This window comes from Apis cerana, linkage group LG2, assembly GCF_029169275.1.
Source record: "Apis cerana isolate GH-2021 linkage group LG2, AcerK_1.0, whole genome shotgun sequence".
NCBI classification, from domain to species: domain Eukaryota; kingdom Metazoa; phylum Arthropoda; class Insecta; order Hymenoptera; family Apidae; genus Apis; species Apis cerana.
Genome location: NC_083853.1, coordinates 14929177 through 14956294, shown reverse-complemented (window position 1 = coordinate 14956294; position 27118 = coordinate 14929177). Strand labels below are relative to the sequence as shown.

General features: G+C 31.6%; 3 protein-coding genes across 20 annotated transcripts; 2 read left to right on the top strand and 1 right to left on the bottom strand.

Annotated features, from left to right (window-relative positions):
• Positions 1–220: 220 nt before the first annotated feature.
• LOC108002931 (ran-specific GTPase-activating protein) lies at positions 221–2477 on the top strand. 2 transcript variants are annotated; one of them, XM_017064933.3, is made up of 4 exons: positions 221–538; positions 807–964; positions 1036–1322; positions 1403–2477. In XM_017064933.3, the coding sequence occupies exons 1-4, from the start codon at positions 524–526 to the stop codon at positions 1705–1707; spliced, it is 765 nt and encodes a 254-aa protein (XP_016920422.1). In that variant the 5' UTR covers positions 221–523; the 3' UTR covers positions 1708–2477. The 2 variants fall into 2 exon arrangements, with proteins under 2 accessions (XP_016920422.1, XP_016920423.1); XM_017064934.3 differs by having other exon boundaries at positions 319–535.
• On the bottom strand, positions 2153–6121 carry LOC108002530 (endoplasmic reticulum resident protein 29). 3 transcript variants are annotated; one of them, XM_062071648.1, is made up of 4 exons: positions 5982–6121; positions 3638–3900; positions 2819–3217; positions 2153–2661 (listed from the first exon to the last, which is right to left on the bottom strand). In XM_062071648.1, exons 2-4 carry the CDS (start codon positions 3731–3733, stop codon positions 2425–2427), a joined length of 732 nt encoding a protein of 243 aa, XP_061927632.1. In that variant the 5' UTR covers positions 3734–3900; positions 5982–6121; the 3' UTR covers positions 2153–2424. The 3 variants fall into 3 exon arrangements, with proteins under 3 accessions (XP_061927632.1, XP_061927633.1, XP_061927631.1); XM_062071649.1 differs by lacking the exon at positions 5982–6121 and adding an exon at positions 3973–4111; XM_062071647.1 differs by lacking the exon at positions 5982–6121 and adding an exon at positions 3990–4064.
• LOC108002912 (peripheral-type benzodiazepine receptor-associated protein 1) lies at positions 5988–27073 on the top strand. 15 transcript variants are annotated; one of them, XM_062071634.1, is made up of 17 exons: positions 5988–6066; positions 6552–9913; positions 10930–11243; positions 11320–11500; positions 11630–12079; positions 12188–12497; positions 12625–13211; positions 13311–13437; positions 14338–14546; positions 14787–15191; positions 15274–15796; positions 15878–16087; positions 16158–16366; positions 16447–16674; positions 16777–17038; positions 19209–19459; positions 20870–27073. In XM_062071634.1, the coding sequence occupies exons 2-17, from the start codon at positions 9770–9772 to the stop codon at positions 21392–21394; spliced, it is 4935 nt and encodes a 1644-aa protein (XP_061927618.1). In that variant the 5' UTR covers positions 5988–6066; positions 6552–9769; the 3' UTR covers positions 21395–27073. The 15 variants fall into 15 exon arrangements, with proteins under 15 accessions (XP_061927618.1, XP_061927628.1, XP_061927626.1 ...); XM_062071644.1 differs by lacking the exon at positions 5988–6066 and having other exon boundaries at positions 6421–6694; positions 9779–9913; positions 12625–13202; positions 14362–14546; XM_062071642.1 differs by lacking the exon at positions 5988–6066 and having other exon boundaries at positions 6421–6694; positions 9779–9913; positions 12625–13202.
• The last annotated feature ends 45 nt before the right edge of the window (positions 27074–27118 follow it).

Sequence of the window (27118 nt, the reverse complement as noted above, 5' to 3'; positions counted from 1 at the left end):
GAACTTTTATAAAAAAGAAAAAATTCATAATTCTGATATTTTCTAATATTAATTAATGAAATTATAATTTTCAATTATAATTGAAATAAAAAATTTATTTCAGTTATTAAATAACTTATTTATATAACAATTAGAAACAACTAAATATATTAAAATAATTGTTTCATATGTGGTTTCAAGTAAACACAAATATAAATGAAACTAAATATAGGGAAATTTTCTGGTAAAATTTATTGTTAAATTCCCCATATCATTTAAAGTTATCTCATTTTTTGAAATATTTATTTTAATAAATTCGTAAACGATACATTTATAAATAATTTTATTTAAATTAAAAATATTCTAAAAATATTTCGGCATGTACTTTTTATATAATAGGAAACAATGGTTGTAAATACTTAAACATATACCTATGAATTATCATGGAGGTCTATTATACAATATCACGGTTTACTATTAAACAGGTTGAATTGGCGGTATTTATCAAGTGATTGTATAATTTCTTTTTCAAAACTGATAAAAAATGCCAGAAAACGTGGTAAATATAATATTTTGTTTTTTATAATCCCATATCATTGTTATTAGTGTATTAATAAGTAAATTTACTATAATTATTTAATTAAAAACTTTTCAAATGACGCTATAGGTTATATTGTCGCGTCTATTTAAACAAAACAGTATACCGTTCATATATCTTCATTTCGCTTGAAAAATATTTCATTTTTATCAATTAAAAATAATAGAATCTTCGATTATATATTTTTTTATGTTTTTCAATCTATAAATTATTTTTTATTAATTTATAGATAAATGGAGATCATGTTGATGTAAAGAGTGCTAATTGTGAAGCTCAAGATAATGATGAAGATAACAATGAAGCAGATGTACATTTTGAACCAATAATTTCTTTACCATTAATAGAAGTTTCCAACAATGAGGAAGATGAAGTTGAAATGATAAAAATGTAAATCCTTATCCTTTTATTAATAACATATGTATATTGTAAGTTTTATCATATATTTATATTGTTTATAGGAGAGCAAAATTATATCGTTATGATTCTTCTAATAATCCAGCAGAATGGAAAGAACGTGGTACTGGAGAAGTAAAATTATTAAGACATAAAACAAAAAATACAGTAAGAGTTGTAATGCGTAGAGATAAAACACTTAAAATTTGTGCTAATCATTTTGTAACTCCTTGGATGGAATTGAAACCTAATTGTGGTAGTGATAGAGCATGGGTATGGAGTGTACTTGCTGATTATGCAGATGAACAACTTAAGCCAGAGCTACTTGCTATAAGATTTGCAAATGCAGAAAGTAAATATATTATTAATAAATAAATATAAATAGAAAACATAATTTTAAATACTAATTATTAATGATATTTTTTATTATAGATGCAACTGTTTGGAAAGAAGCATTTGAAAAAGCAAAGAAGATAGTGGGATCTGAATGTGAGATATATGCTGGAAAAAATAATACAGAAGAAAAACATGTTGAGAGTGATAGTGAACCTTCTAGTGATGTAAGTTATAGTGAAAGTACTGATAATGAAGAACAAGATAAATTGGCTGAAGGAGATTTAAAAATTAAAGATAATGAAAAAGTGGAAGCTTCTGAGAAACAAATAAAAGATGAAGAAAGTATGGACAAAGTATCTAAAGGACTTGAGCAATTGCAAGTTGAGGATGAGAAAAAGTAAAAATAAAATTTATATCTCTGAATTAGAGATGTTATCTATAAGTGCACATTCCAACATAAACATACATCTATGCATATGTTTAATATTTGATCAGTGAATTTAATGTAGGGAAATATTTTAACAACAACGTTAATAGATGAGTTAAACAAATTTTCAATATTTATACAATCGTTATATGTTGTCTGTGATTTCTTAATGAAGAATATTTTAGCATTTATACTATGATGAAGAAGTTAACACATTAAATCTGACAGAAATAAGAAATTAAAAAGTAGAACAACTGTTTAATTCTATATGTTTGAAAATTTACTTGGTTATAATTTTATTAAATTTTTTTAAACATCTATAATATATATTTTTATATATCCATGCGCATTTCATGGAAATTAAAATAATATTAAAATTTGAATGTTTACAGGAAGATATCTGTTTTTAAAATTTGAAATAGGTTTTTTAAATATTTTATTTCTTTTAAATATTTTTCCAATTTTTTTACAGCTATTATAAATTGCAGTTTTGCATTACAAATTGTAGAGATATTGGAATGATTTGAAGTAAGAATTGACATCTTCAACTTTTTCTTGTTATTTTATGATATAAAAAATTAATTGTAAAGTATTGGATTTGAAAATGATTAATTATTCAATTTCAATATGATACTATTTTTACAAAAGTATGTATAACAAAATTTAATAATGCTATAATATGATAATTTCTTCATAATTCATCTCTGTATAAGAAAGAATGAAGGATATTACGTTTTTCTTCCATTGTGCGTTTCTTTTCATTTGATAATTTCCCTTTTAATATGCCTTCTATTCTTGTTTGTTCTGTTTGAACAAAAACATCTCCTTTTTCTAATATTTTTTCCATAGTTTTAACGTAAACTTTTGCCGCAGCGCGTTGTGTTTCGGGTAACGTTTCTTCAAAGACTTTAGCTTTATTTAATATTTCCTATTTTTTATATTAAAAATATAAAAAAAAATAATTATAAACTTATAAATTATTATTTATATCTATACATTATATATATATATATATATATATATATATATTTACATATATATAGATACATACGTAAATATATATTATGTATATAATATAATATTACCTTTCTTTCCGATTCTCCGCTAGTCCTAAATTCTTCAGCAAGTCTGTCAAGTTGTTCCACGCAACCGGGTAAACCAAGATATATTCCAGACTTTGTTTTAACAAATCGTTTTATATTATCTGCGGTAAAATCAGTTTCTTTTTCTGCAACGAATAGAATAGGATCTGTTTTTCCTTGAAGAAATAGAAGAATAGCGGGAAAAGCTTCGGACTTTATTTTATATCGAGTAGCAAGATCAGAATTGTCTTTATTGCCATAATCTTTCACTCTCACTTCAGCTACCAACAAATCATGAGAATCTTTTGTTGCGGCGGCTATTTGCGCATATTGTTCATGTTTTTCTCCATATGGAAATGCTACATCAAATTTAACAATTGCAGCTTTGAATTTCGGTATCACCTATATTATGAATATTACAATATTATTAGATATCTATATAATAATTTGCGTAATAAATATTTAAATCAATAATACATTTATAACAAGCGAATGTTTTTTATCAATCAAAATAATAATATTTATTATTCGTTTTGTATTAAAAAAAACATAATATGTATAAATATATTATTTTCATACATATAATTTTTATTATGTAAATTTTTATATTTTACATATATATTTAGATATATATATCTATGACGTAACTAAGCGTCTTGTAACCATGACAACAAATTATCTAATCAACAAGATAAAAAGAACAAAGAAACTTAAAAAAATAACTGATTTTTGTTTATTTTCAAATAATTACTTTTTAAGCCTATTAATCCAAGAATTAAAATTATATATTTTTTTATCATTTTTGATGTTATTATAAGATACCTTATCAAAGGAATAAGAATCCAGAGAAACACATCCTTTGCAGTCTTCAGCAGCCGCAATTCCAATAACAAGAAATATTACAATTGATGAGAGCATGTTATAACTGGCAAGAAACTATCAATAACTTTTTAGATGCTTCTTATCATTCAAAAAACGATAACTTAGTAAAAACAATTCTTTTAGCGATGTGTGCTATGTATTAACCAACTTCTTGATTATCGCACGTTTTCATAAAGTTGGCAACCGGTCATATGTAAATGTAACTAAAAGAAGAAAAATGTAAAAATAGCCGAATAGTTATATTGAACTTCTTCTAGTTACTACTTGAAAATAACCTCAAATGTTACAGTACTTGATGTGCTTGATTAAATACAGGTGAAGCAAATGCGGCGCTTTGGCGCTGACGAATCAGAAAAGGACACGAAATCGTACGTTACAGGACAGTATATACTTACTTTCCTAAGTATTATTTGCTTATTTAGATGTTTAATTGCAAATATTACTTATTATAATCTATATTTAGAAAACACTTTAAAGCTTCTCTTTTATATTTTAGAAAAAATATATAATATTTGCTTCCTCTTATAGATATATATTAATTAATAAAAATTAAAAATATTTAATTTTTTTTATTTCTAATATAAATCATTTTATAATATTTTTTAAAATATATTTATTTTAATATTGATTTTAATATTTTAATATTAAAGAATATTTTATACTATCAGTGAAAATAACATAAGTTGAATCAGTTTGTTTATAGTGATAAAATTCTACAATTGTTTAATATAAATATATCAAAAATAATTAAATGCTTTTAATAAAATTTTAAGCATTACAATTATTTTATATTATATTATATTATTTTATATCATTGATTGATTTCTGAAATTTAAAATAATGAAATGGATATCATAGTTTTAAATCATTAAAATTATGAAAAAGCAAGTAATGAACGAGTGAAAAATATAAAACGTATGAAGAAAAAATAAATAAAAAATAAAATTAGTATAATTATTATACATTTGTAAAGGAATGCGTAATTATTAAAAATTTATTGAAAAAAATTAATAGTACAATATAAAAATTATTTTTAATTACATTCAATTTTAATATTCAAAATCAATATAAAAAGAGGAAAAAGATAAAAACGGAAATATTTCAATGCAAATTTGTTATCAAAGAAAAAATATTTCTATTTTTGTAAAATATGACTGTAAATATATACCATGATGTATAAAAAGCTCAAACAATATACATATATTTGACCTCTTCAATTCAAACAAAATCATAGTACGCAATCGATTTGAGATCAAATTACTCAATGAGTAAGACATGTTTGTGTATTTATGTTGCAAATGAGAAGAATAGGTACAAAATTGAGGTACAATGATTTAAAAGCATGAATAATGAATATTTAAAAAAATTTTTTAAAATTGGCATTTAATCAATTATAAAATTATAGTTGAGCGAAGGATAAACTGTATGGGGTGCAAAGATAGAGCGGGTAAGAGAGGGTGTTAGTTACTAGAAAACAGGTATCCGCCGTAGGCGTCGTACGTTCATTGATAAGCGTATAACGCCCCGTGCCTTAGACTCATGACGTCACTCAATCGCAAGGACGCCTGCGCTTCTGTCAGGGCCGTGCCTATCACGAGGTTCTTGCTCTCATATTTTTTTCTATTGGATACCAACTACGTAAGTCAGTTCTTGATGTCATTATTGATATTTAAATATGCATATCGATAACTTCATATTTCGTACATTGCAATTTATTATACAATACTAATAAGTTACAAATGTATAGTAATATGAAATAATGTTTTATAAAATATATCGTGTGAATTTAATAAGACTAATATGATTACTTTGTATGTTATATAAATACAATGGCTTTCGAAAAGAATTTTTTCCTAATATTAAGAATTTTATATTGAATTCTAAAAATAGAAAAGAAAAGAAAAAATGAAAAAAATCTTAATAATTAATAAATTTAAAATTTTACAAAACTTGATTTTTTTTTATCTTTTTTTCCCATCCATTCTGAATGATATTTATGCCCACGCTAGATGATGTTTATGCCATTGAAAAATAAAATAAAATGAAAGACAAATACACGGAATGACGAATAAAGAGAGAAAATAGATTCAACACAGAGACAGAACATAGCAAATATAAGCATACTACATATATAGGTAAGTGGAAAGAGAGGATGGATAAATAGAGGAGAGGAAAGTCAAAAGGGGAAGGAGTAACAAGGAGAGTGTATAAGAAGAGAAAAAGAAAGAGTAAGAAAGATAGTTGAAAGAATAAAAGGGAGAGAAAGATCGGTGGATTGTCTTACGTGTATTGATTGGTCTTTTATAAAAGCTACATCCCCATGTAGCTATGAGATAAACCCTTCTGTAAAGTCACTAGATTTTCAAGGTGTATGTATTAATTTTCGAGCTAGCTGTTGTAATACGCCATGTTTAATTTTCCCCGATTAAAACTATATTTTTCGAAATTGTATTCAGAAAATCATCAATATTGCATTAAGTTGATATCATCACAAAAGTATCTTTATTTATTTTTTTTTTTTTAAATTTGAAAAAGACGAAAAAAGAACTATAGGTTAAGGTGCTATATCAAAGTAAAAATGACGTAGGCGATCGTTCGTGATCCCTAGCTTTGAAGGGGTTCTATATCGGTATCGATCGTAAAGTGACCCATATCTGGTGGTGACGGGAGTTCCTACCCCTGGCTGCTTTTCCAGTGACAGCACCCCTACCTCCTCTCTCTCTCTTTCTCTCTTTTTCCCGGTCCTCTATCCCCTCTAAGTAACTATACTCCCGCCAGACCCGTGTCTACCCCCACTCGTTGCCCCTTTCTCCGGTGGGCGAGCGAATATACCTCCTCCCCCGTTTTCCAGCAGCCCTGCCGCCTGCCTTCCACGGCCGAGCAGATCTTGGAGCTTGTACGGGATGATAGCCGAGTGAAAAAGCTCGCGAGTCCCGTGAAGTTCGCTCATCAGCAGCAGCAGCCCTGGCCTGCCACAATCCCTTCGACTCGGTTATCGTAAGTGTCGTGCATCTCGTGAAAGAAACGAAAGCAAGCATCATGAACAGCCAGTACGAGAGTTTATATAAGATTGAATGGAAGAGAGAAAAAGAAAAGAAATAGAAGTTTGTTAGTTTTGATTGAAAAGTAAGAAAATGAGGGAGAATGAGAACGAGAGAGAGAAAGAGAGAGAAAGAAAGGGAGATAGAAATAGAGAAAGAGCGAGAGAGAGAGAGAGAGAATGGAAGAGTACTTGCGCGTATGTGTTTTTGCTTAAAGAAAAATCAGAGAAATTCGTTACGACGAATATATAAGTGCTTAAGTGCAAATATATATATATATATATATATATGTATATATAAGAGTGAAGAAAAAAAAGAAATTTTCATGAGATTTCATGAGATTCGTGTGATTAAAAAAAAAAAGGATTTCACATTTGAATTTCATACGAATTACCGAAAAAAAAAAAATAGAATATTCACACGGTACCGTTGCAACGTACAGAAAAATAAATATATACGTGTTTCGTATTATAATATAAAATAAGTAAGGAAATGGAGGAATATTAAAAACGTGGCCTAGTGAGGAAAATAACGTAAGAACGAAGTGTCAGTGAGGAAACAGAGACAACGGTGGTGACCGGTTGTCATTGGTATAATGACATATCGTAAAAAAACATATTCTGTTAGTTGTGTCGACGTATATAGCTGTTACTCGTGGTGATGGCAATAGGCAGTTCATAGTGATAGTGGATATATTACGTATTGCCGTGCAGTGATGTCCCGTGCGCACCGGGTGTATATGTATACTACGTACCATTGGTAGTGAGATCAATAAGCAGTGCCGTGCCACTCGACCCGTACTCATAGACAGAAACTCATTCTGAATCTCTCCTTCCTTCTGTTTAACTACCGCCCCCAACTCTTCCTTTTCCAGCGACTGAATGTCGAGAGGTCACTTTCATTTGTTTCCCTTTTGAAATTTTTATCATGTCTCAAGCAGTTTAAAACAAGTGTCTTTCCTTTGAAAGGCCAAGTCATTGGTCCGCTCTTTCGATATATTCTTATACGTGATTATCTATTCTTCTCTATCCTGTTTCTATTTTCTCTAATCGATTTTCAAATTAACTCAGTAACTCTTATTTTCATCGCGTTCCATTTTTGAACATTATTCTTCTTTCATTCAATGAATTAAGTTTTATTGCCTTTTTGCTGCTAACTTCTGCGCTTTAGCTTTATCGTTTCTATTGGACTTGCGTATCATGAGCAACTTGAAACATATTTCTTGCCGGATAAAGTATATATTCATTCCTAAAAACGCTGATTTCTTCATACGTGAAAATTAATAAATATTTTTCAAATCAATATTTATGCTTGTCGTTATATATCGTTTCATTAAATTGGTGTAACATAGTAAATTCTTTTAATTTCTAAAGATAATTAATTACATTAAATAATATTATATGCATATGGATTAAAAGACATAAAATAAAAGGAAGGAGACTTTATCGAATAATAGTTATGCATATTATAATTAGATATCGGTTGCCATATCCTACAGTTTTAATATTTGCGTTCGACTTTTTCTGGATTAAGATGTCCCTTCTGACTATGATTGGATTATTCGAACGTAGAACCGGTAAAATTGAGCTGTTGTCATCATGTTGAAATTAAATAAATTTCTTAACTTTCGCTATCGAAAACAAGATGAATTGTTTTGCAAGATGATACATATTTGCAGATTATTTATAGGTTATTCGAAGAATAGAAACGCTTCTTTTTTTTTGTAACATGTATTTATTATCTCGCAATCTCGAATAAAGCATATGGATATTTTTATTGGAATTGATTCAAAAAATAAATTCAAAAAAAATTTGGTTAAAATTGAATATATTGCAAGATGATGCAAAAACAGATTAAAATAACTGAAAATATTATCGTATATTATATATTTCGTTAAATTCTATCGATAAATGATTTTAAATTTCCTCTTAATTTTGAATTTTTTCTATGAATATTTTATTTTCATATTTCTAACACTTTCTAATTATAATTTAACTTTGTTACTTTATCAATAAAATCTAACCTTTACTTCAACATATTTTTCATCAAATTGATGCAAGAAAAAAACCTATTTGATCTAATCTAATTATTTAAACAAACGAACGAGACAAGATTGAGAGTTAATTTTTTTTATCTGTAAAAATTAAGAATAACTCATCCATATTATATAATATTTAAAAAAAGGAGACTTTTTCTTCAGAGAATTTTTTTTACATTCATTCATACAAATGCATACATACGTCAAACTAAGATTTAACGCATAACTTGTTGTTGTAACGCTCTTGAACTTATTACGCTCGTGAACGTAATAACAAAGGCCGATATTCGATCGTATCATATATATTTTGATCAAAACATTCCGAAAGAACCTGTTGCCAGTAATCTCGTTGATTGAATTTCTCCCATTTAGAGGCAGGGTTATCGGTAATTCGTTATTGAATTCGTCCGGCTCCGGTTTATGTGCGTCGAACGTTTTTAAACCAATAGAACGTGCAATCACGATAATTATAACGTAGAACGCGCACGTGTGCCATTATCGGCGGAATCGTTGCAACGTTGCCGTGATTTTTTTATAGAGCGCGGCGAATGTTGGCATGCTGATTCTTGTTTCCGTTTAATCCTCTATATATCAACCAATAAATATATATCATCGATTAATCAATTGTTGACAACAATAGAAAAGAGAAATATTCTATAGGATTGTAGTGCTATACTGTAGCCGTTGTTGTTGCTGTATACAGAGGGTTGAATGCGAAAAGTATCTTTTTTCACGGTTATACGTGCAAGAAGAGTAACCGGCTGTTTTCAGTCGATTCACATACCTAAGGGGGCTGAGGGTATCGTGGGGGCGCAATGAAAAAAGAATTCCTTTTCGCATCCAGAGAATTGAATACGCCTAATCGTGGGATCGTCGTGTGCAGCCTGGCAGGCCCCGCAAAAGCCGCCAATTAATTAAGATAGCTCCTAGATACACGGTAGATCGATAGGGACTGGCCGTGATAAAGACGGGCGAGGGTTTCAGACTTCAGGGATGTTGCAGTGCTGTGGTGTTGGAGGTGGCGCTTCCACGGCACCTCAGGCTCCGCAGCTGCAGGATACCGGATCTGCTGTCGGGATTACCACCTCCACGAAAACCACCATCATGCAGGACGCAGTTCTTGAATCTATTCTCGAGGTGAGTCTAGCCAAAATTTTTTCCAAATTTTTTCAAATTATTTATATTCCTCTTTTCTTCCAAGTCGCTCTCTTAGGCAAACCGACGTGTTAATTTTTTTTCTTTTCTTTTTTCCAGTCGAAGTTTCTTTCTTTTGTTTGTGTAATTTTGTTATAAAATTTAAAACTTTTTTTTTTTTTCACTCGAGAACAAAAGTTCTCATTTCTTCTGCGACAACATGATAAATAATTACGTATGGAAATATGTAATGGGCACGTAATGATCATATATGAAAATATGTGTGACGAGATTAAGATAAGTTTTCGAGGATCGACGAGAAGCGGTTTATCAACGATGTGTTCGTCAGCCGTTAAATATTGATGTTGTAAGCGAATTTTGAACGGAGCGGAGCGGAAAAATTCGTTTTAATTAAAATAAAAAAAAAAAAAAAAAAGATAACCTATAAGAACATTTTAGCTCTCCTCTCCTTTCGCGGTTCGATCAGTTTTTTAACTATTAGGCGGTTTTCGGGGAACAAACAAATTTGCGCCGAGTTTAAGTTCGGTTGCTACCTTCCTTCGAGGCATTCAGAATACAAAGGCTTCTTTCATTATTAATATCGAGCGAGGGTGATTCTCGTCATGGATCATCACTCCCGTCCCTTCCGGTTAAATTAAACGTGGTTTCCTATCCTCAGCCACAAATATTAAACGTAACTTGACGATCATATTTTTTTCACATTTTGATTCATATGAAAAGAGAGAAATGACACACAAACCAATATCGATAATTGATACTCGCGTCAACTTTTTCCTTCGTCACACGCGTGCTGACGAACTATCCACGGTTAATAATCTCGCTTAAGCAATATTATTTTTATCGTGTACGCGTTATTTCCTGCTTGATTAATGATTTTCAACTGTGAGTTTAACAATTATTTTTCTTTCCAAAGGGAGATTAAATTTTTGAAGAATAAAAAAAAAAAAAAAGAAAGAAAGGAGAGAAGGTATTTTTAAAAATATGATGGATCTTTTCAGCAAATGCGTGAAACAGAAGCTCGAAAGGCGGACTTGGAGCGTCAACATGCAGAAGCACAGAATCAATTACGGGAAAAGATAGCAGGACGATATCAAGGACCGGAATCGGTTGAAGCGTTGCAGTCGAAAATAAGGGAGCTCGAAAAGAAGACAGAGTTACAGATGGTCAGACACGAAGAATTATCATTGGAATTAACGAGTCTTAGACGTGCGCGAAGCAGAGGGCCTATGGTCAGCCATTCGGTTCCAACCACTTGGCCTCCGGCTGGCTCTGAAATCGATAGAATAATAGCAAAGATAGAACAAGATAACAGGTACGTTCCCTCAACCTGTTCGACTCTTGAATCAATTTATCTTCAATTATTTTGCTCGTTTTAATCCACGAAACAGTGCAAACAGAATGATACACGATTTGGATCACACCAGAGGAACGATTACCACACAACAACCCTCCGTCACACAGGGTCATATTTTGCGATCCAGCTCCGAAAATCTTCCTAATCTCGGTCAACATCAACACCCTCCTCATCCACATGCTCTGAGCCTAGGAATGCCAACGCAGATGAGTCATGTATGTAAATAATTTTTGTTATTCTCTCTCTTTCTCTACTATCTATCTATCTATCTATCTATTTATCTATCTATTTATCCCTTCTCTTCATTTTATGGAAATGAAAATGATCCAGAATCTTCGAAACAGTACGCAGGTTCACCTATGCCATTAACGCCAATGATGCCTGGTTGTCCGCCATTGACTCCAAATGGGCCACCTTACTACAGCGAACCAATACCTCCAGCGCCATCGCTCTCTACCAGCCAATCGCAACCAGTTTTCCAACAAAAGCTTCAACAGTACCAACAACCTCAACTGAGCCACACCGAGTTACAGAGCACGCATTCCCAAAGTGTTCTGCAAACACAACAACAGAAGCAACAACAAACGCACACCCATTACACGAGCAATCAGTATCAGGAGAGTTATCCGCATACGCAAACCTATCAGCAGCCGCTCCAACAGCAACAACAGCAACAGCCGCAACATCCGGCCTCTACTACGTACCTGACATCATCTAGCCAAAGCATAATACCTCATTACTCGCAGCCGGCCACGCAAACCGGCCAAAGTTTTCAATTGAATGGAAGTCAACAGGTATGGATGAGGTTATTCAGAAATTCTCTTTTGTCAAATCAAATCTTTCATTACTTTTATATTTTTGTATGTTATTATCGTGAAATCAATACCGATCTGTATATACAGGCAACGACGTATCCAAGTTTATCCATTACATCGCATCCGAATGGAACCTATAGTACGGGGGCGGGTGGTAGCTTCGGTACCCAACTATCGCATCACAACTTTTCCGTTCCACAGACGAGTATTCCGCAAACAACGTTGTCCTCGTTACCACCTTATTCGACGAGCACCTTTCATTCGACTTTGGGCGCGCTTACCAACGTACCACAATCCGCTCTTCCCTTCTCGAGTGTACAGAGCAGTTTTGTTACCAGCGGATCGACCTACTCTACCGTCGGGACCAATGCTTTTGGCACATCGGGCGTGTCTTCAGGTAACAAATTCTTTTTTTTTTTTTTTTCGTTCCCTTTTTCTTTGTACGTCTCTTCGTTATTTTATTTTATTTTTTCTTCTAAAAATCTGTATAAAAAAATCTTTCCTTTCTTTATATCCCACTTTAGGAACCACATCGACAGGCTTGTTACAAGCGATAAGCGATCCTCTTCAAGCGATGCAACAACTTTCAGCGCAATCTCAAGCCAATCAACTTCAGCAGCAGGCCATCATTCAACAGATCCAACAAAGTTTACGCGCCAGTTCGCCGACAGCGCCCTCTACGACGGGCCATCATTTCCTTGGCTCAAGGCAGATGCCAAAGATACCTAGTAGTATACTTTCCAATCCCTTAGATCGACTGACAAATGACAATATCGTGGCTGAGGGGCAGGTGGATATGCTGGATATACCCGGCAAAGGACGGTGCTACGTCTACATTGCTCGTTTCACTTACGAGCCGTTTCAGCATTCCCCGAACGAGAATCCTGAAGCAGAGTTGCCTGTTCAAGGTGGCGATTATTTACTTGTATGGGGGCAACCGGACGAAGACGGTTTCCTAGATGCGGAAACTCTTGACGGTAGACGCGGCCTTGTTCCAGCTAATTTTGTTCAAAAGTTGATCGGTGACGATTTATTAGAATTCCACCAAGCTGTTCTTGGCCTCAGGGATGTCGATGATTCAGCTTCGACTAATATTCCCCAAGTGAGCAATGTAAGATTGTTAGGTTAGATTAAATTTTATTACGCCTCTTGTATAGAGACATGGCTAATTGTGATTTCTTTTTTTTTTCTTTTTTTTTTTTTCTTTCAGTGTTATTTACAGGATATTGATTTAGAATTAGCGGCTCTAGAGGAAGGTAATCGAAATCGACAAGCCGAATTATCTGCATACGCGGAACTCGATAATATTGCGGAGGAGGACGAACAAGAGCCACCAGGTTAGTACGTTTTCGTTTTATATGTTTGATTTTTTTTTTCATTTTCAAGCATGTAGATCGTGATGAAGTAGTAGATGTAGTATGTTTATTATAATTGTAAACAGCGTGAAAATTACGATATGTGATTTATTCATTTTAATGAATATATGTAGTCGCATCGTATTTTTAGAATGGTAGAACATTTATTTAATATTTGCATCACGAACTCGAAATGTTAAATATAATTTAAAGTTAATTTTAAGTTTAATTTAAATGTTTAAACGAATTTGTAAAAAATTCCATGCTTGATAAGTATTTGTACAACGAAACTTTTTTTTTATTTACCCTCTAATAATTAGCGATTTTGCGAATTGTGAAAATTAATATGTTGATATCAATATTTTCTATTTTATGATGACATTGTAGTATTAAGTTTTTTTGTTTCAACATATCTTCGTGCAGCTCTTCCAAGTACATAGAATGCTTCTTCTCAATATCCCCTTCTTACGTGATTCAACAAGGTATATGTATTGTATATTATATACACATATGTACGCAATATTTTCTATGTTTCTATGCTCCTCGAGATAAGAAAAATTTAATTAATTATCTTGTAGAATACATAATTTTTATTACGTTATTAATTATAATTTTTATTATTAATTAATATTTGCTGTTCGACAATGCCGTTTGAAAGTAGAACATATGCATGTTATTGTTATCTTTGTAGAAATTAAAAAGAATGGTCTCCTCTCTCTGTTTGAGAGTTAAGGTAAATATTCTAATTTCTTGATGAAAGACGTAAACGGAATCTTGCACTATGTTGAGTATTGGATGGACTTAGGCTGGATGGACTTAGAGAATTAGATAGTGAAAGATTTTTAGCTACAGCTAGGCTTGTCTTGTCTTTTTTTCCTGAAGAAGTCTACCTGTTTTCGGACCTAGTTCCGGCGCCACAGCACCTCACTCTCGAGCGGCAGTTGAACAAGAGCGTTTTAATCGGTTGGACGGCGCCAGAAAATACTCATCAATTGGAGTCGTATCACGTCTACGTGGATGGAGTGTTGAAAGTTACTGTCAAAGCAACGGAGAGAACCAGAGCGTTGGTCGAAGGAGTTGATTCTACTAGGGTTCGTAAAAAAAAGAAAAATAAATTGTCATTTTTTTAAACTGATATATTTGTTTGTGATATTAACTATATAGATAGACAAAGTAATATAATTTTTTATAATAAAACGAAGAATGTTTTACGTCAGTTTGTAGTCGTATCAATTTGATTAAAGAAGAAAATGCGAGATTTATATAACGATGTACATAATTGAACGTAAAAGTTTGTCAGATTATTTGACTTCATTTAATTAATAATATAGCCACACAGAATAAGCGTACGTTCAGTGACACATTCAAGAAGAACATCTCGCGATGCTGCTTGTACCATGGTAATTGGTAAAGATGTCGCTTTGGGCCCAACCGCTGTCAAGGCGTCGAATGTAACCGCTACTAGTGCAGTCATATCTTGGATGCCGAGCAATAGCAATCATCAACACGTGGTTTGTGTGAATAACGTGGAGGTTAGGACGGTGAAGCCTGGTGTTTATAGACACACGATTACCGGTTTAGCGCCCTCGACGATCTATAGGGTAACCGTGAAAGCAAAGAATCTGAGGGCGACGCATTTCGAGGACCAAAATACTCAAGCGGCAAACAATTTAGCCTGTCATGTCCATTTCAAAACATTACCCAAAGGATTACCTGATCCTCCGGTCGATATCCAGGTTAACAATTGTTTCGATATTTTTTCCTATATTGCAATCGATGTTACATTCGATAAATAATTATACATTATATTTGCGATAGGTGGAGGCTGGACCGCAGGACGGCACTTTGCTAGTGACCTGGCAGCCTGTTGCCCTAAACGGTTCGGCCGTCACCGGTTACGCGGTGTATGCCGATGGAAAAAAGGTCACCGACGTAGACAGCCCCACCGGTGACCATGCTTTGGTGGATATACACAAACTTATGGGTTTGAATCCGAAGCACATCACGGTCAGGACAAAAAGCAGGGAAAGTCAATCGGGCGATAGTTGTGCTACCGCTATTCCTTGTAGCGTTCTTCGTGGAACCGCGACTCATTTGCAACATGGGTCTACGCACATGCAAGATCAAGGACAACCGCAATCTACCGCTACCGGACAACCAGATGATCCGAGTAGACATCGTTTAGGAGGTGTAGGTCAAAGATATCCATCAACTCCTGTACCTTCTCATATAAGAAGGCACGGAGGCACTAGAGTTGACGCTCATGGCCAAGTTATTATTGAGACTGATGAAAACTTATCTGATAAAGAAATTTATCCTGGACAGAGCATGTCCCAGATGGGTAAGGATTCTTATTATAAAATTTGATTTCTTATATTTGGATTATTGAAAATTTTTAAATTTTGCACACATTATTATTTAGGAGTTCCAGAAATCACCAAAGATTCGGCAAGCGAAGCAAATTACAGCGAGGAAGATGATCCGTCACGTAGAGGTAGAGGTATGCCGCTTCATCATAATCAACATCGATATGGACCTCAAATAGGGCAACAAGGGCTTCCTGGGACGCATCGACCAGGACGAATGGGTGGTCCTGCTGGTAGGCCTCAAGATCCTTATTATGATCAACCAGGTTCGTATAGAAATATTTCAAATGTTTGTTTATCACAACTTATTTATATTCCATTTATTTTGCGGCATAGGAAGTCAAAGAGGTAGGGCTTCTAGCTACCGTGGAGGACGAGGAATGCAAGCTCAAGGTGGTGCGGGCCATTCGTCAAGCAGCGCTCAACAAATGAACAAAAGAACACGTTGGTTTATTGCCTTATTTGATTATGATCCGAAAAGAATGTCGCCTAATCCGGACGCTTGTGAAGAAGAATTGCCCTTTTCCGAGGGTGATACTATTAAGGTTTTTATGAAAAGTTATTTCAACTTTTAAAAATTATGAAATATTAACTTATAAATATAATATGTAAATTAATTTGATAGGTGTACGGCGAAAAAGATGCGGATGGATTTTATTGGGGAGAATGTCATGGTAGACGAGGATATGTTCCTTATAACATGGTTGAAGAAATTAAAGATCAAAATCAGCCTGGTCAAGGGCAGCTAGGAAGGAGAGGAAGATGGGGAGATATTTATGCTAGTATGCCTGTCAAGAAAATGATAGCACTCTATGACTATGATCCTCATGAATTATCTCCTAATGTTGATTCCGTAAGTTTTATTTTTAATAAATAGATATTTTTTATAGTTTTATTAATAATAATTAGAAAGTTCAGTTTTATTTACACATTTTAATATATTTTAATTCTGTAGCAAGTGGAATTGGCATTCCAAACTGGGAATGAAATCTATGTCTATGGTGACCTAGATGATGATGGATTCTATATGGGTGAATTAAATGGGGTGCGTGGTTTAGTTCCAAGCAATTTCCTTACTGAAGCTCCTGATCAACCGCCACAAGGACAACTTCCTCCAGGAAATAGAAGACCACCAGGACAAAGTCAAGGGCCAGGAGTCAGAGGACCACCTCCTCCACCTCGAGAACCACCTCCTACTGGTCATCGACGAGGCAAAGGTAAAAGTTTTTAATTGATTATCTTTTTTATCGCTATATTATTCACTATGATGCCGCGAATTATGATATAGATAGCTCCTCAAGCCAAGTAACGTAACACGAAATAACTGAAATTTTTATATATTTTTCAATATTTTTCAACTTTCTGAAGAGAGAAAAGAAGCTAAATTTGAAATGACAGAATAAGCGAGCAGCAGAAACTAGAACGCAGTGATAAGCAGGATCGAAACTGAGAAAGATTCCTACGAAGATAAAAAGCACTGGCTCGAGGAGTTGCAATAAATTCACACTGGCGCCATATATACAACCAATGTGAATTAATCTGCTTGAATATCTGAACGATGACGAATATTATATTGCTTTTAAAATGGAAGAAAAGAAGAACGAAAAAAAATCTGGAAAATAATTGGACGTCAGTGTGAATAGAAAAAAAAAAAGAAAGAGAAAAACATACAAACAGCAAGCAACACAAGACACGAATTAGATGTGCCAGACGACAGGCAGAAGGGTCACACAAGTTTATAATTGACCGATCTTGCAAAGCCCAATCGTCATTGGTCAGAACTTATTACTATTTTTAGGGACATATCTATCTCAAATTTATTGAGAAATTGCAATACAGAATAAACCAACGTATCAACTATTTCTATAAGGCATTCTAGTAAGTCATCAGGTGCATTTATTCTTCAGGGAATTATTTTAAAATAGCATTTCGATAATACAACACAAGATTATAGGAATTCGTACTAATTTATTGCAATATAAAGTCCGATAACGAGATCAATGTGTTCGCGCAATGTGTGAAAGCTACATATTTTGTATCTGCAAATCTTTTTAGGAACACGTGTATTGCCATATGCAAAATAATTTTCTATCTATCTATCTATCTATCTATCTATCTATCTATCTATCTATCTATCTATCTATCTATCTATCTATCTATCTATTTATTTATCTATCTATCTATCTATCTATCTATCTATCTATCTATCTATCTATCTATCTATCTATCTATCTATCTCTATCTATCTCTATCTATCTATCTATCAATCAATCAATCAATCAATCAATCAATCAAACTATCTATCTATCTATCTATCTAATCAATTAATTAATCAATCAATCAAACTATCTATCTATCTATCTCTATTTATCTATCCATCTATCTCTATCTATCTATCTATCTATCTATCTATCTATCTATCTAAATATCTATCTACTTATACATATATGTATACATATATATATATGTATATATATATATATATACATATATACACAAATTTATATATAGTATATATATGTATATATACGATAAAACACTAAGCTGCTTTCAGTGTTTTCTATTAAATACAAATGCATACATATACATATATGTATGTATGAAATATTTACGTATGTATTATATTCGTATCTTTTGTTTCCGAGCACTTTATAGCTCCGTCACTTTTTTACATGCCTATCTTTTTCCTCTACGACATATATATATATATATACGTATTATATTTACGCTATATACATATATAATATATACATATATAATATATATGCATGTGTATATGAAGTATATATGATATATATATATATGTATATATATATGTATATAACTATTGCGTGTATTCTATATATAATGACATAATATGTTTCTGTGTGCCTGAACTGGTCGATGGTCGTCGTGTCACATGATTGTCGTTCGTGTCGTGTTGTCATGCTGGCCATTTAGACATTTAAACAATCTTTTTTTCGATAACTCGTTTTGGATTATTAATACGATATATTTTATCAGATTTCAATGTGTCTTGAAAGATAAAGTCGCGAGAAAAATTTAATATACGCAAGTCCAGGTTTTGCCAAGTAATTCAAAATTTTTTTATTTTTTATTTTTTTTATATTGAAAGAAAAATATTATTTAAAAAAAAATGAAAATATAATAAAAAAAAAGCGAAAACGATATTTTATATGATATTTGATTTCATAAAAAATCATTTTATCAATGATATTTCATACGTAATAGAGAAAAGAGAATGTGAAAGAAATAAAAAAGCAGTTTCAAAATTTTAAAATAAAGAAATATTACTTGGCATGATCGGCAGCGTGTCTAAATGTCCATTTAGAAGGTATAAATGTGCCATGAATGACAACACGGTCTTGTTCTCTTCTCTGTTGCTAGATGCCTGCATTGTGCCTGTGTCTGTCCCTGTCTGTCACTTAGACTCTAGACAACAACAACAACAACAACAACCATCACTAATGAACAACCAACAACATCAACTCCAACATCAACAAAACAATCCACCGCATCTAGCGTACCAACAAGCGAATCACCACAGCTACACGACTGTAACCACGTCCAATCAACATGGGCCCACACCTATGGGTGCCCATCAACAAGGTCCCGTACCACCCCACCTTCAACAACAGGTGAGTTCACTGCTCTATCCAGAAGTTTTCACTTTCGCTTTTCGCCATGCTTTTTATCTTCTTGTCGCAAATCTTTCAAACTATCCGACCTTCTTTTGCTCCTTTCTTTCAATTCACTGTTACGCTTTTGTTCCCACTTATTCTTTAGTTTTTCTATTACTTTTCTTTTATAAATGAAAAGAAAAACCCAAAGAGTCCAATGGCTTTAACAATTTAAGGATTAAAAAAATGTTCGATGATTCAGGTATGTTCTTAATGACAATTACTTAACAATTCTAGAGGATTGATTAATTAATGATGCCAATGATATTCAATATTTTTTAACACAAATGTTTGATATTTATGATATATTGTTAGAAGATCACTTAAAATTTACATATACAAAGCTATTGATGAATCTTTTTTTCAATAGATTAATAGATATGTATGATGCCTTTCAAAAAATGTTAACACAGCTTCTAACAGTAATTTTAATAAGAAAAAATTTTACAATTGTATAAGAAAAAAGAATTGTAAAATTTTTTTTTGAAAAATCAAGGAAATGATTTTCATTTCTTTGATACGGGGATTCGCATTTGGTAAATTATATTAAAAAAAAATACGAAATTTTTTAACATTTTTGATTTAATATCAATAAAAATAAATGAATTTACATTATAACATTTAAATAATAATGTTTGCGTTAAAAAAATCATAGTATATCGAAGCTTATCATTAAATGCTTTTAATCAATAGACAGTTAAGCATGTGTATTAGCGAATACGTAATTGCACGAATTAAACGTAAATTGCAGTGAATTATGCTTTTTCACTAATTAAAAATTTTTCGTCTTTCCATTTAGCTCTCTTTTTTTCTCTGCTTCAGTCATTCATTTTCGCTTCCGTTCCGCACAATTCTCTTTAATACATATTCATTTCAATCTCATATTCAGTAAAATTTCAACATTTTACAGGTCAACATCATACAATCAAAAGTAAATAATCAATTAGATTATTAAGTGAATCGTTACCAAAATTTTAATTAATCATATATATATAGAATTCTCATATATTTCTCTTCATTTAGGTAACAATATATCAACATATTACATAGTACAAATGCATTATTTATCATAATAATCATAATAGCAATGTAGTAGGAAGAAGCGAGATATCATTATTAAACATAAGTGTATGAAACAATGAATTTCAATGTTCAGTTAAATAGTACGTTAACGAACAATGTTATCTTTAAAAAGAAATCTGTATCTTTAGAATAAAAATTTGTTTAAACCTTTCAGGATATCGGGTACTACTTGAAACAATACTACATTTTAACACACTTGCTGGTCCAGAATGTTTGAGAACGTATACGTACCAGATTTAAATTTTTAAAGTTTATTCCATTAATTTGTGTCACTTTAATTTTTAGGGGAAGGGGAGGGGAGGCGTGATCAATCGTGGTAGTAATTTACCAGGAGGTATGCAGGGCCTTGGACAACAACAAGACTATCCGCAACAAAATCAACCGTATCAACAACAACAGCAAAATCAGCAAAACCAAAGTTATCAACAACAGAACCAAGGATATCAACAGCAAAGTGCAGGATTCGGTCCCCAAGGCCAACAATTCCAACAACAACAGCCTCAACAGCAACAACAACAGCAACAACAACAACCGAATCAACCGTATTCCCAACAGAATCAGCCTTCTTCGATGCAAAGCAGTCAGAGCACGAGTAAACCGATGAGAGGAATACCGACAGTGTTACCAACGCCTCAGGCAAAGGTGCAACCGAATACCACGCAAGGCCAACAACAACAGCAGCAACAGCAGCAAAGTACAGGGCCGAATCTGATGCAGAAGTTCACGGAGATGGCCGGTGCGAGCGCTGGCGGCGATATCCTGTCGAAAGGGAAAGAACTGATTTTCATGAAATTCGGATTAGGCAAGTGAGTGATTACCTTGCCCGTGTCGCCAGCTCCGCTTCTTCTCCATTTCAGCCCTACCATATTGTCGTGAATTCACGCTGAAAGCTCGAAGAATCAAGAGATTTGTTCAATAAATCAGTATTACGGAGAAATGTTCGCGGAGAGCAAGCGAGACGCGAACAGGCAGGAACGTACGAATGCGTCTCGTCCGATCAAGTCTTCGCGAATATCCCTGAACAAATACAAATGTGTGCTGCCATTGCTGCTGCTGCTGTTGCTGCTGCTAATAACGATTGTTATTATCCCCCTGCAATCATTGGATCGTTCGATTGAAAAGATCTATTCACCCACGAAGAGACCGATATTTATTAATCTTTCTCGTTGGTGCAACTTCCTATATAGGTATTAGTAAAATAAAAAAAGAAGAATGTTCGCTTGCATTTTGATATCTTTCGCGAAAATTGTTCGAGAAAGTTGTATGATTAATTATTCGTATTCTTCAGAGAATATAAGCAGAGAATCCTAAAAATAATGAATAATCCTCGTTGAATTTTTTAAAATTTTTTTCTTTTAATTTTTTATCTTCTCGTTTTTTACTTCTATCTATTTTCTTCTTTTTCTTTATAGATTATAGAATTGTTTTGATGTCACGTAATTTAAATGAAATAATGAAATTTTATATCATGATAAACATTAAATAAAAAGTAAAATCGAATAAAATACAGGGACAGAAATAATCGAATTTTTAATATATTAATCATCAGTTCGTTATATAAAAAATTTACTCGTTAATTAGTTTAATGAACTAATTATTCTTATTATAAATATAGATTAGATCGTTAATATTTTATCTATATGTATATGTAAAAAAGTAGTGAGAACTGAAACAAAAAGGAAATAGAATTACTTAATTTTATAGTTTAGATTACATTAGATTTTAGAAGCTATTAAAATCTCGCTTTAAAAGAAGCTTTTTTTTTTATTATTAGACGATTGATCTTCACAACAAAACATTTTAGAAAATTAAATATCAAAACGTGACATACATATGATTATTTGCAATATCTTATTCTTTATTATTTATTATCTATTATTTATTTTTCTCTTTCTTCGTTTTTCTTGGCTCGATAAATATATAATTTTCTCTTTTTGAAGTGATCAAATTTTATGTTGATATTAGACAAAGAAAAGAAACGAGTAAAAATGTGATTATAACAATAACCAAATAGAGTAACGTAATGCAAGTGGATCATTCGTAAAGAATAAACAGGAAAGTAGCTCCTTGTTATACTTGAGCAGGACTTTAAAATAAATAAATCGTTGTATAAGACAAAGGTGAAATGATGTCAAGAAATCGACAAAAGCATTTACAATAGGGCGACTCGTGGATCAAATTGAACTACGTCATAAAATATATAAATATATAAATATATATATAAATAAAACAAATAAATAAATAAATAAATTAAATAATATCGCTCGGAGGAAACGGAATATGAATTTGATCGACAAAAGAAAATATTAGAGAAAGGAAAAAGGGATATGAGAAATCATTAGCATACGTATAACGCCACGTCTTAATTAGATGTTATTACAACAACAAAATGATACAACTCACTGTTGTCAATGAATGACAATATCTATATACGGCTCATCTTTGCATTTCAAAAATCAATAATTCAGCAAATTTATATATTTTTCTTACAGACGTTGTGTGACAACAATTGCATCGCACGCGTTGCCAATTCTGATCATTAGAATTTTCTTTCAATCTGTTCAATATCATGTTGGTCGATCAAATGAATGACAATGATTTTGTCGTCGTACGACATCTATTTAAAACATGGCATGATACGCAAATAAGATATAAATATATACATATGCATATACATATATGCATGCATACGTATACGTATATATATATATATATATATTAATATATATAGGTAAAGGTATGTATGCATACAAATATATATACACATATATATACATATTATATTTAACTATTGCAAAGTGTTGTTACATCGCTACTTGTATCGTATTTTGTACAAAGTATCCTTACCTTTAATTGTTCTTTTTCTTTTTTTTGCCATAATATATATATATATATATTATTATATGTATATATATTAATATATATATATATATACATATATATACATATTTATATATGTATATATATAATATATATTATATATATATATATACATATATAGATATATAAAAATAAATAAATAAATAAGTACACAATAAGACACAATATAAAGAATCCTTAGCAAAACAAAGAAAGCGTGACAAATTTCAAATGTCATTTTCCATCATACTTTGGAAATCATAAATTCGAAATTGATCATAATTGTTATAAAATATCGTGAATATATCTGTTTAAAACCGATAGTTGCCTCTCGTCCGTTTATGTTAATCGAGTGTCGACAAATATTGTAATATAGCGAATGATATGCGATCTATTAAAATTAATTAACAATGTTAAACGCGCGGTCCAAAAATTCGTTTTGAAAAATTCTTGTAGTTCGATTAAATTTTCTTTTAAATTTAATCCTTTATAATCTATTTATATACATTAGTGAAAGATTGTTACATTACTTGATTTCAATTTTATAATTCAATTTATAATCAATTTCTTTTAATTTAATGCAAAAAAAAAAGCTAATTTGTATTTTCTCGAATCTCGTTGTCATTCTTCTGTTCTGTTTATGTATTTTCATTATCATTTCGCTTTTGTTGCAATAATTATTAAATCAGATTTGCTGGAATGCGAGATTGGGCCACACGTAGTAGCACCATCAAATTGATACAACAATATGATTTTTGAATCTTGTTTTTGCAATGTCGATCACGATGAATCGCATAACGTTTAACGAGCAAGAGTTACAAAAAACTGTGTATACTATGACTATGGACCAAACTATATTTTTTCAAGAGACCAATTTGGCTATTCAAACGTAGATTCATTTTTCTTAGTTCCATTTAATATTTCTTTTCACTTTCTTCGCGACAGTGGAAAACCTAACCTAAACCTAAATAGATAAAAATGTTTTTATTAATATATAATAATTCACATTTGAAAATTGTAGATATTTATGATTAAGCATATTTCGATGTCATATTGTCATTGAAAATAAAAGTCGCGAAATACGTGTAAAGCTTGCTCGATTGTTGTGTTCGATTTAACGCACGAAATTGCAAACTCAACATAATCAATCTCGTTCGACCAGTATTCGCGCGAGCATCAAAAACTTAAAATTTTGTCTGAATCAAAAATTTATTGAAATGAATAGATACGCTTTCGATGCTGTTCTTTGAAATGTGTTTATCATCGACATCGTTTGATCCATTGGAAATAAATGTAACATCAGAGTTATAAGGATCTTTCAAAAATTCTACAACATGATTTAAAAATAAGTCAGTACATAATGTATATTGTATAATTAAGCCGTTATTACGGAGTTTGTTAATATTCTTAAGCATTCAACGATTCAATGTCGATGGATTATTGTAATCTGCTGATTTAGAAAGATTTTCCAATGGATTGAGCCAAAAATATATTAGTTTCCTTTGATCTTTATCCTTATAGTATCCTTTTGAGCGGAGTAAACTCGCGATTGTTGTTCATTGAATTCCTATAAATCTTTGCTGTGAACATATCTAATGTGAAATGTTGATTCAGACGATTAAACGAAGAAAAGAAAAAAAAAAAAAAAGAAAAAGACTGACGTGACATTTAAGATCTTTAAATGCTTAACACGTTCGCTACCAATGTCGGAATTGATTGATGAAAATATTTGAGTATTCAGTCGATTCATCGGAAGATACGAACAAACCTAGTAATCAACTTACAACATTCGCGGAATATTGATGAACCGATCAAATCCATAAGAAAAGAAAAGAAAAACAGCATATTCTTCGAAGAAAAATCTTTAGATAAAAATTTCATTCAAGTGGTAGTGAATGTGTTAATTAAATATTTCTTAGCAAATCTATATCGTTCATCTGCCATCTCTTTAACATTCTTGCTTTTTCCCCCTCGTTTTTCATTATTCAGTTTCATATTAATAAATCACGTAGCGAAACGAGTTTAAAACGATTCAAATGAAAATGTATGTGAGAAAAACTCCAGAATCATTGTAAAACGTAGCAGCATTGAATATGTACGAAAGAAAATATTGGAACAGTTACGAAAAATCTTCATCTATTATTGTTAAGTGTTAGATATCATAAGCCCCTCCCCCCAAAAAAAAAGAAAAAAAGATAAAAAAAATGCAAGTAGTCTTATAATAAAAAATGCAAAAAATGTAACGCGAGAAAAAATCCATTTCAAGTATTCCATGTATCGAGAGCTAAATTCTGTCTCTTCTCTATTTGTGATCGGACTAAATCTTAGAAGATAATAATTTTAACAACAACAGGAACAATAAATTAACGCAATGCAACGGTCGAACATGATTAAGAACTAACAGATAATATTTAGATGAATCTTTATTTAAACATTTATCAGAAGTAAAGATATAAAACGGATGAAAAAAAGAAGCGCAAATTAAACGTAAATAACATTCTAAGAAATGAAATCAAGAATAAAACATTATAAAAAAGTGTGAAAAAAATATAATAATGAGAGAAAATTGGATTCTCTTAGATACCTCGGAGTCGTTTCGTTTGTTATCTACGCTCATTTTTGTGTAGTATCTCACTTGTATATTATCATTATTATAAATTTAGTCGTTGAATGAATTCGTATGAAACAGTCTTTTGATACAGCTAATACAATATGAATTGCAAATATAAGCCGTGCCGAAGATGATGCGTATGTGTATGTCCGAAATAAATGAACGAGAAATGATGTTCATTCAAACGTTGATCTTTTTCCGCTGAAAAGACCGTCTGAAGAGCGTGGAAGATCCTTTTAATTCGATGAAAAAAATTAATAAGTAAAATAATCAATATTAGGTCTCATACTGAAATCTCTCTTTCAGAAAAGTGTTTTCCACATCCTGAGAAAAAATAGATGTACAAGCGTTATATCGATTTAGATAACGGTTAGTTAAATAATATACAATATTTCAACAGCTATTAGTGACGAGTATTAATCTTCTATGAAAGATTAAAACTCCGTTTGGAATTGTAGAACTTTATTCCATGAAAACACTTTATGGAAAGATAGAATAAAGAAAGAAAAGAGAAAGAATGCGCATATGTACGAGTGGATGTGTATATATCGATGCATATATGAGATGATATAATAAATAAAAATCAAAGGGGAAAGAAAATAGTTTGAAAGGAAAAGAATTAAAAACATTGAATAGTATGGAATAGAAGACCTAAAGAACATATTTCGATGGTGTTATTAGCTAGGCGCTAATTATTGTCATTCCTTCTCTTACATCGATACTCTAAAATTGTATAAACAGAACGTAGCGCATAAAAAAAAGAAATCGATTATATATACTCATAAAACTTTTAATATAACAAATTATCGCATTGATTAAGCATGTCAAATCGTCAGCTACGTTTGTCATTCAATAATCTTGCGCTTTGTTTTTTCTATGAATCGGAGCATAACAATCTATTTCTTGTTAGCCCAATTGAAATATCAGAAAAAACTGCTACAAAAGAAAAAAAAATCAACAAAAAACACAATGTTATTATAAACGATTAATTAATAAAAAACGAATCTTGTTTGTTGTTAGTTTTTGTTTTTTTCATCTCATCCTTTTCAATAAATTCCATTAGA

Excerpts from the sequence above, each read along its gene's own strand:
- LOC108002931 (XM_017064933.3), top strand. Across the intron at positions 965-1,035 it reads GAAGTTGAAATGATAAAAAT|GAGAGCAAAATTATATCGTT; the intron begins GTAAATCCTTAT and ends TATTGTTTATAG. Across the intron at positions 1,323-1,402 it reads AAGATTTGCAAATGCAGAAA|ATGCAACTGTTTGGAAAGAA; the intron begins GTAAATATATTA and ends TTTTTATTATAG.
- LOC108002530 (XM_062071648.1), bottom strand. The coding sequence starts at position 3,733 with ATGCTCTCATCAATTGTAATATTTCTTGTTATTGGAATTGCGGCTGCT. Across the intron at positions 3,218-3,637 it reads ATTCTTATTCCTTTGATAAG|GTGATACCGAAATTCAAAGC; the intron begins GTATCTTATAAT and ends TTCATAATATAG. Across the intron at positions 2,662-2,818 it reads GCGGAGAATCGGAAAGAAAG|GAAATATTAAATAAAGCTAA; the intron begins GTAATATTATAT and ends TATAAAAAATAG.
- LOC108002912 (XM_062071634.1), top strand. The coding sequence starts at position 9,770 with ATGTTGCAGTGCTGTGGTGTTGGAGGTGGCGCTTCCACGGCACCTCAG. Across the intron at positions 9,914-10,929 it reads TTCTTGAATCTATTCTCGAG|CAAATGCGTGAAACAGAAGC; the intron begins GTGAGTCTAGCC and ends GGATCTTTTCAG. Across the intron at positions 16,675-16,776 it reads TATCTCCTAATGTTGATTCC|CAAGTGGAATTGGCATTCCA; the intron begins GTAAGTTTTATT and ends TTAATTCTGTAG.